The sequence below is a fragment of the Eurypyga helias genome, unplaced genomic scaffold (genome assembly GCF_000690775.1).
Source record: "Eurypyga helias isolate BGI_N326 unplaced genomic scaffold, ASM69077v1 scaffold34617, whole genome shotgun sequence".
Lineage (NCBI taxonomy): Eukaryota > Metazoa > Chordata > Aves > Eurypygiformes > Eurypygidae > Eurypyga > Eurypyga helias.
In genome coordinates this window covers 9,860-19,328 of record NW_010261887.1, presented here as the reverse complement: position 1 = coordinate 19,328, position 9,469 = coordinate 9,860, and the positions used below count along the sequence as shown (strand labels likewise).

General features: G+C 57.4%; 1 protein-coding gene across 1 annotated transcript in view; it reads left to right on the top strand.

The window, feature by feature from the left end:
- Positions 1-7,496: 7,496 nt before the first annotated feature.
- Positions 7,497-9,469, top strand: part of PTPN7 (protein tyrosine phosphatase, non-receptor type 7) — an 8,864-nt gene continuing 6,891 nt past the window's right edge. Inside the window, exons 1-3 of the mRNA XM_010155524.1 lie at positions 7,497-7,627; positions 8,084-8,267; positions 8,715-8,799. Coding sequence (XP_010153826.1) covers positions 7,497-7,627; positions 8,084-8,267; positions 8,715-8,799 — 400 coding nt within the window. The remainder of the gene's footprint in view (positions 7,628-8,083; positions 8,268-8,714; positions 8,800-9,469) is intronic.

The following is a 9,469-nucleotide window of genomic DNA, read 5'->3' as shown; positions in this document are numbered from 1 at the left end:
AATAAACCATGCTGATATAAAACACCTTCTCACTAGGAGAACACCTTTCCCTGGCAGGCTGTTCCTTGTGCTTTTTAGCCCACAGTGGCACCAACTCTGCATTGTTGCTAGCCTCACACATATGGGGCTGGTGGTTCACCTGCTTTGCCTCTGCCTTTCTGTTTGCAAAGTTGGAGGAAAGCTCAGCTTGTTTGCAGGAGATGTGAGACAATATCTAATTCCAGAAACCAAAAGTGGTTCTGCTCAGCCATTCAAAGAAGAGAAAAAAACCCACAAAGTTAAGCAAGAAATCCAGGTGATATACCATCCATTTGCTTCTCCATGAGACAGGAGGCAGGGGCTGTCAAGATCAGCAGCCGATGCCTTGAAAAGGTGAAACAGCATTAATTTCTTAATTAATAAATTAACCTAATTGCTTAATTACTGCCAGTCAGAGGCAGGCAGCGGGCAGGAGTGAACTGCACAGATGGTCACCGGTAACGGGAGGAAGGTCACACAGCTCTCCCTCCCCAGGATCAGCTCCATCCCATCAAGATGCCCGAGGGCTCCCGTGCAGTGCGGCTCTGCGGGCTCTGAGGTCCTGGCAGCCCCGCAGGCCCCGGCTGCGCGTGGTGGGCATCTGCAGCGTGACGCAGAGTGCTGGGCTGTCCTTGGGATGCACTCATGCAGGGGAAGCTGCAGCAGCAAGACACTTCTCTGGGAAAAAGAAATTTGCAGAGGTGCTACGCTCAGCTCCCAGGTCCTGACTGTTCCCGGGCCATCGGGCACGTGACACGGAGCCCCCTGTTCCCTGCTGTAACTGGGCTGTTCCCACCCCCCGCGGCTGGCTTTGCGGGGTGCTTGGGCTGACTGCGTAGCCCTCCCCACCTCTGCCAGGAGCTGATCAGCTGGTTTTAACGGAGCTTGCTGAATTCTGAGGCAGCTGCTTCACCTTCAAGCCCATGAGCGATGTTTAGGCAGCGAAGGAGATGGGCTAATTTCCAAAACTCTGCAGGACATCCTGAGCTCTCAGTCATGTCAGCAGAAGCAAGATCAGCCCTGACTGAGCACAGGACCCAAAGGTGACGGAGGCCCAGCAAGACCAGGCCATGGTGCGGTATGCAATGCTGGGGGAGGGAAACGGCGGGGAACCATCTGCGTTTGGCTTGGGCTCAAGTGACTCTGGGGCTGCACTGCTGCTTGGAGAGGGTGAGGAGAGGTGCTGGGGTGTGTGAATCAGGGCAGGGTGGCTGAGAGAGGAGCCTCGTGCTTGGGAGGATGGAGGGCAGAAATGGTAGCAAGGACTGGCTGGGCTTTAGTGAGGAGAACAACCCTAGTCTGAAGTTGAGAGCTATTTGCACAAAAGATACTGGCTGTGAGACTATGGCCAGAGGATGCTCAGAGTGCAAGATGACTTCATGGAAGTGGAGTTGTAAAATGCAAGTGAACAGCCAGCAAGTACCAGTCAGGGATGAATCCAGATCTCCCTGGAGCACCAGCTCCATGACATGCCCATGTCCTGGTGGGCTTGCTGAAAATAAACCCACAGACATACAGCCCCTTGAAGATCCCTGAGGCTCTGCCACAAACCTCATCAGTCCCTACATTCTGCTCATTACAGGGGACACATGGGACCCTGTGCCTGGCACATCTCTGGATACCTCACCTTGGGCCAGAGCGGATGGCTGATGTGGTAACAGCTGGGACCCTTCCCTCTGCATCCGCCTCTCCATCACCAGTCTTCTGCAGTCCCCACACCACTCTGGGCACCACCATCACCTCCTGAAACAAATGCCACACAGACCCACCCTGCTTGCTGTATTGGGCACTGGGGATGCTCTGAGGACAGAATGCCTCCAGGAACAGGAGAAGGCTGAGGCTTCTGCAGTGCGGCAAGGAAGGTGTTGGGCAGCGGGGAAGCTGCTCTCCCTGCAGCAGTCCTGCTCTCTGCATGGGCTGTGAAATCGCAAGGGTGCAGGCCACCCTGGAGGGATGCAGGCACTGACACCCTGCTGCCACCAAGTTCAGAGCAGAGGGGAGTGCTGGGGACAAGAGACATTCCTCTTCTGGGACCTGACACCCCATGCCCCACCAGGGAAGGGAGGGAAGATGGCAAAGGGCACCGCTATGGCCCTACGGAACCCCCTCCAGGGCCATTTCCTTCAGTGCTGCTTGGTGTCCTGGTTCTGCCCTGACAGCAAACTGTCCCTGGGTGGGCATCTTCTCCCAACCTGGACATTCCTTGAAGCCAGGCCCTACTGGAGGTCCTCCATGGCCCCAGAAGCCCCTTCTTGTAGGACCCCATGCTCTGCACCCTGGGTCAACCTGATGCGGCTGGGGCAGAGCTGGTAGTGCAACATGGGGTGAGCATGGCTGAAGAGTGATGCAGGGCCTCTTGCTTTGCACTGTTGGCCAGAGCAGTTCTTGGCTTTTTGCTCACCATTGCACCCCTCTGATGATCTAGCCTGTGTCCCTCAGCTGGATTAGCAACATTGTCTTCCAAGCTGGGGCGCAGTGGTGGCCAGGAGTAACGTGCTTGTGCACCTCTGGAACTTCACTGCTATGTAGAGGCCAGTGAGGTATTTGCATGTCCTTTGCCTGCATGGGTGGGTGTGCACCCCCCCTCTATGCTCCTGCAGGCAGGAAGGCAGAGGGGCATGTGCCAATCCCAGACAGGCAGCAGCCACATGGGTGGGTGCAACAAGGAGCTGGGGTGGGGTGTGGGAAAGTTGCAGCAGGAGTGGCACTGAGAGCTGGAAAGTGCCCTGGGACCAGTGGTGTGTTCTGCTCCATCTGCTCCCGGTCTCCCTCACAAGCAGTTTAACTCTAGCAGCTCATGCCTCTTTTTCCATCAGCTCCTTGCCTTTCATGCTGTGCCTCCCCTGGGCTGTGGCCTCCCATGCGCTGTCTTCCCCAGAATGTACCTCCACTGTCATGTCTGATGGTGCTTTGGTAGAGGGGAGGAACAGAAGCCATGCTGGCCAGGTGGTGGCATGCTGGGATCCATTTGTGCACCATCTGATGCACGTAGGGGTCAGGAGGTCTCAGCAAGGCAGATTTTCCTGCCCCTGGGAACATGGGACATGGCACATCCCTGCACTGCATCTCTTCTTCCCTCCTGCATTCCCTCCATCCTGGATGAGTCCCCATGGCCAGGACAGTCCCTTCAGTCTCCATAAGTGCTTTCTGGATAAAGAAAAGCCAAAGGGGGTCAGGTGTGGTTCCCAGGGACTCTGTCCTGGGTGTCCTTCTTGGTTCCAGCCAGCTCAAGTACACATGTGGCTGGTAGAGCTAAGCCAGTGGCACAGGGAGGTCCTGAGTGACAGAGGGAAAGTGTTGCAGGATTTTCACTAAGCATAAGTAACTTGGTGGTGTGTTGCTGCAGAGGCAGAGGATATGCTGCATCTCAGTATTTCAGTTTCCTCATGCATGGTGCATGGTCTCACGGAGGCAGAAGGATAACCCAGGTCCCAGGGTAATCAAACACAGTCATTTTGTAAAGGGATCCTTTGCTGCAGCTTTCAGGAGGGTTTCATCACCAAGGCAGAACCTGGCAGGTGAAGGAAGGGTCTGACTGCTGAGTGGATCCCAAATCCTTTGAAATGGCTATCAAATCTCTTAAATCCCACTGGGCCACAGATCACTAAAATTGGCAGTACACAGGGTGCTCTTTGACCTCCATAAAAGTTTTTTTTTCTTATCACTTTTGCAGCTTGACCTTGCTTCTTGGATTACGTTTTGGTGAAAGGTTTCCATTCCTTTTGGGGAAAAGGTCCAAAATTCAGCTCCCAAAGGCCAGTGCTGCCTGCCAGTCTCAGGATCCTACTCGATCAGTCATCCTGCTCGATGAGCAGGATCTGTTCGTGGTGCCCCTGGGATACTGCAAGAACCTCTGGACAGCCCAACTGTGAGGATCAGAACCCTGTTTGTTTGTACCTTTGGGTGCTGCTGGGTCTTGTGGTTGCTCCCTGGACCCTACAAGGCTGTATCCATCCTCCCCATCACAGGCACCTGGCAGTTGGGCAGGTTGGAGCGTGAGTGTGGACACACGGGTGTCACCAACACATGCCCAGTGACTCACGTGTGCTGGCAGCTCTGTTGTATCTCCCCCGATGCCATGCTGAGCTTGTCCCTTGCTTGTTCCAGTGCTGGAGGAACAGGGTGGCAAGGAGGCAGCAAGTCTGTGTAGGGATAGGCCAGCGAAAGGCAGAAGTGCGTCGCCAGGGGTTTGCATCTTGGCTGCATCCTCAGGATCCCCTTGAGCTCAAAGCCACCCAGATGGGAGGGGTGCCCGCTACACTAAGAGGGCAGATAGACTCCCAGCCTCAGCCTTGCTGAGGAAGGAAGCTTCTGCCTTGTCTGACAGGCTGATGCTTCAGTAAGAACTCTGTTTGCTCTGGGCCGTACTGAGGGCAGGTTTATGTGTCCACCTTGTTAAACACTGCACTGCTGGTCATCTTAGGAAGACTTCACAGTCAGATCACGGAGGGTGGGAAGGCAGGGCGAGCGCTGGGGCTTGTTTGTCTGTGGTGAGGCTCCCTCTAGGCCCCTACAGCCAAGTTCTTTCATCCCATGTAGGACAGGGAGGAATTCCTTAGGCCAGCCTCAGGATATAGAGTTCAGACCAGGTCTGCAGGGGCTGCTGGCAGCCTGGGATCTGCTCATGAAATGCTCTTGCAGTTGGCCTTTGTCTCCAGGGTAAGATTGCTCTGCTGCTGGCCAAGCCTAGAACTTTGCTCTGGAGCTTGGTCTCCCTGATCTCTCAGCTCTGCGGATAAGGGTGGTCCTGCCGGGGTCTTCCATGGGCCACCAGTGTAGGTGTTGTTTTCAGGATGAAATTATGGCATTCCCCTTGCCCACACATTCCTGCAAACACACAGGCATGCAAAGACACACACCTCTCCAGCATGGTGACTAGCAGAGCCAGCACTGCACATCCTGGGGACAGCCTGGTCACCACAGTGAGGTGGGCTGGAGGTGGCCTGGGCCAGGGCTCCCCAAGGCAGCAAGGAGAAGCCAGTGAGGAGGCTGGGGGCAGAAGGCGTTTGAGACTTGGGGTCTGTGGTGGCTGGCATGGACGCAGTGAGAGCAGCTGCAGTGCAGTGGGGTGGGGGCAGAAGAGGAAGGAAGCATGCAGTGTCTGCACAGAGCCTGGGCAATAACAGGAAGATCAGCAGGGCTGCAGCATCAGGCATTGCAGCCAGGATGTGCAGTGTCCCTCAGTGTCCTACCTGAGCCAGACCCTCCAGGGACCTTCCTCTCCAAATACCCCCCTTCCCCTGCCTGGCTGGGGAGGGGGAGCTTGTGCATCTTCCCCCAAGGTGCAGAGGGATGGTCCCAGGTGCAGAGGGTTGGCAGGTGGCACCCACAGGGTTAGGGGGATAGTGGAGGGGCATGGAGGGTGGAAGGTGTCAAGTGCTGGCTTGCCTCACAGTGGGATGGGAAACGGCTGGTGCACAGCCTGGGCAAGGGGATATGGCCAGGGCACAGGGACAGGAGGGCTGAAGTTGGGTCCCTGTGGGGTAACTGGAGTCTGGTGTCTCCAGAGCAGCATTGCTGCACCATGTGAAGCATCCCACCTCGACCCTTCTGCCAGAAGCCCCAGTCCTGTGGCCAGGTCTTGCCCACCCCTCCATGCCCCGTGGACTGGTACCGGTGCTGGCCATGCTCTGTTGCAGAGGCCATGAAGCACACACCCCGCTGGCCCTTCTGGAGATGCCCATGGAGGTACCCCAGGATTTGGGGGGAGGCAGGGCTGCCCCTGACAGACACAGGATGGGGGTTCACTGGCAGGGAGCGGGGCTGGGGCTGCAGGCTGCCCGACAGAGCTGAGCTGTGGCGATGTGGCCAGCATGTGTGTGGGCGGCAGGCAGGGTGGGGGAGAAGGAGGGAGAGGAAGCGGCAGTGGCAGCAACTCCTTTGATAAGCAGCTTCCTGAACACTTTCAAACCGTGGTGTTAGACCAACACACGCGGCGCCTGTGGGCCTGTGCTGGGAGCAACGGAGCCCACGACGCAAGACAGCAGGTAGGCAGCCCCCCAGCCTGCCTGAGCCTCCCACTGGCAGTGCCGGGACCTGGGGCCCAGGGGAGGTGGGCACGTGCTTGCTGTCAGGCAGCCCTGGGCAAAGCTGGGATGCTGGGTAGTGTGATGGGGACACTCTCCCTGCAGGTGCTGGTAGCTGGGATTCTTCCCAGGCCCCCTCCTGCCTGCCAGGGGCTTGGCTGGGGTATGTCCCAGGTGTGTCTTGGCCAGTGTGTGAGGGATAGCTGCTGGAGTTTGGAGCCTGCTCCTGTCTCTGGCCAGGTTCTCCCCTGGGTTGCAGCTCCTGGTGAGCAGCTGCTCTTGCTTGCCTGGTCAGGGGACACCCCAGCAGCATGGCCCCTCCAGCGCACCCTGCATGGGGTGTGGGTATGGTGTGCATGGAAGCAGCAGCATTGCCACCCCCAGAAATGTCGCAGGGCAGCAGGGAGACATGGGGAACGCCTCTTGTCCCAACCACGTTCCCAAATGGCACAGCCACAGTGTGGACCAGGTTCTTTGGTTGACCTCCCTGTGCTGATGAGGTACTTGGGATCTCACTCTTTTCCCAGTGAGAGCTTCAATTCCTCAGCATCCTCAGTCCTTTAGGGTCTGTCTCCTCATAGAGGGAACTGGGGATGAGAAGGAGCCTCATGATCCCAGGGTGCTGCCTGCACTATGAGGAGCTCTGCCCAGAGGTGAACCAGCATCACCCACATCTCCCTGTCCCTGCCAGGGGCTGTCCTGGGGCTGGTGGTGGTGGAGCTCAGACACCCTTCTCCAGCTGGGCTGCCCCATCACCTCTTGCTCAACCACCCAGATAAAGCAGTTTCCTCTTGACAGTTGCTGAGACCTGCAGGATGGAGGAGGCTATCCCAGGGTCTCCCTTGCCAGAGCTGCAAGGCTGTTGAGGGTGCCCGGGCCCATGTCTCCCAACAGCAACAGCTGGCCAGGCTCCCTGTGGTACCTACAGCCCACTCCATCTCACCTGCCGAAAGCTGCTGTGCTTGTGCAGGTCCCAGATCTCCCTCCTCCCCATCATGTCCCCATACCGAAGCATATGCTTCCCACGGAGGTGAGGAGCATCTTGGGATCCCCCTCAAGCAGACCATCCTCCTCCAACACAGGGCATGGGTGTCCTCCGCCCGGTGCAAGCAGCCAGCCATCAGTGCCATGCCCAGGGTCATCAGTGGGTGCTTGTGTGGGCTGTAGTGCTCCGGGCATCCTGGAAGGTGAACGTGCCAGAAGCTCTCCCGGTGTCACTTGCTTGGATGCAAGGGCTGGGGGCCCTGGTTCTAGGGCAGCTGAGGACTTAAAACCTGTCCCTTGCTTAGGGACCATCCTCTGGGGGCTCCACTGAGCCTCATGGTATCTCTCAGATCTGCATTTTCTTTTCCAGCTGCCTCTCCTCCAATGGCTCCTTGATTCCCAGGGAGCTGAGGGCCCCCTCTGTCCACTCCCTGTGCTTCAGGACGAGGGCTTCGCGGCTGCTGCAGCATGGTACAAGCCTGCTTGGTGTGCTCCAGAGTTCATAGCAGCAACCTGACAGCCTGGTCAGCCAGGGCAGACATGGACAAGACAGACAAGCCCAGTCCCCCTGCCAAGAAGCACGTGCGACTTCAGGAGAGGTGAGCGGGACTGGATGGCACCTGCAGCCTGAACCCTGTGCTGCCTGTCTCAGCCCAGATGGTGGGTACCCACAGCACTGCTCATCTCCAGGTCTTGGGCTCCCTGAAACTTCCTTCCCCTGGCCTAGGACTGCCAGCCTGCTGCCTTACCACTCCTGCACATGTCAGGTCTGAGCAGCCCTGACACCACCCCGGCCCAGACCATACCAAATCCTTCAGGGCTTTACAGCAAAAAGGGCAAATGACCAGTTAGTTCCTTGTTTCTCGCCCACCCTGTCTCCTGGGGTCTCTACCTGGTCCCTTGCTTCTGCCTGCCCTCCCCCCCCCCACACCCCCATTTTGCCTGCCAGGCTTTTGCTCAGTGTGGGGGTGATTTTAACTGATGACATGGCAGGATGGAGTGCCATCTTGTCTGGGTGTAGCAGAGGGTCAAACAGGGACCCCTTTGCTTCGCAGGAGGGGCTCTAACGTATCGCTGATGCTGGACATGAGCTCACTGGGGAGCGTGGAGCCCATCCAGCCCGTCTGTACACCACGGGACATCACACTGAAGTTCTTGAGGACATCCAGCCATGTGCTAAGGAGAGAGGAGCTCCAGCAACGTGCCCAGAGCCTGACACAGCTTGAGGAGGAGTTTGCGGTGCGATGCTCTACTCCCCCTCCCTCCTTACATGATGCCAGGGGTTGGGGGGTGTTGGGGGGGTGTACTGTCAGGGGTGGACATCTCCAAGGTAGGCTCCAGGCCCAGCTGTGCTTCACAGTACTGGTGTCAAAGAAGGCAAAGGGGGGTGAGAGGTGCCCCGGGTATCCCCTGGCTGCCCCCTCCCTGGTGCTCACAAGTCCTCTCTGAGTCCCTGGAAAGCCTGTCCTGCATTCCCATGCCAAGCTTTTCTGCCAGGTTGGTCTCTCTGGAGGGTGTCGAACCACATCTGTGGTAAGGACAGGGCTCACCCTAGGAGCTGATGTGCCTTCTGATGCTGGGTCACTGGGTCAGCCTCTTATTGCCTGGGGGATCAGCACTGCCACGACAAGGGGACACAAGCAGCAGCAATGGGGTTTTCCTCATAGTTGTTCTCTCCCCGTGCAGAAAATCCCACCCAACTTTGTCAGCCCAGAGGAGCTGGAGATCCCTGGACGTGCCTCCAAGGACAGATACAAAACCATCCTCCCCAGTATGTGCCACTGCATCCCTTTGCCTTACATTTGCCCAGGTGCCACATGCAGGAAAAGGAATGTGTGTGTGTGCATGGGAGTTTGTGCATGGGAGGGGGGTGACTCAGAGCAACCCTGGCAGTGGGGTGTGCCCTCCTGGGTGCTCTTGGTGTTCCTTCTTATTCCTGCTCCCTGTGTTGCAGGAGCTGGGTGCTGTGTGGCAGAGGGTGTACACTGTGTTATGGAGTGGCATGTGGGAAGCTACTCCTTGGGGTGTATTTCCAGGGTGTGCAGCATATGACAGCCCAGCCAGGGTTGCTCCCTGACACTGTGGGACCTTACATGTCCCAGGGGTATGTCTCTAGGGGTTTAAAGACTGAGAACATTATAGGAGGACTCGTTTGGGCTCTAGTCAGGCAATGTGAGAAGGCCCTGGGGGTTACTGCCCGGCTTAGTGCAATGCAGGCAGATTTGGGCACAGATGGCTGTACCCTATCATGGTAGTGAGGGTGAAGTGGGGCAAGAAGGGGCATAAGGGAGGGTGCAGAGAGCTCTGGGCATGGTTTGGAGCTAGACCACTCAGCCTCCAGCCTTTGGAGCTGAGGCAGGGAAGGTGGGCAGGATCAGGCTCTGAAAGAACAAACTTCAGCCAGCAGTGCGCACTGGCAGCCCAGAAAGCCAACCGTATCC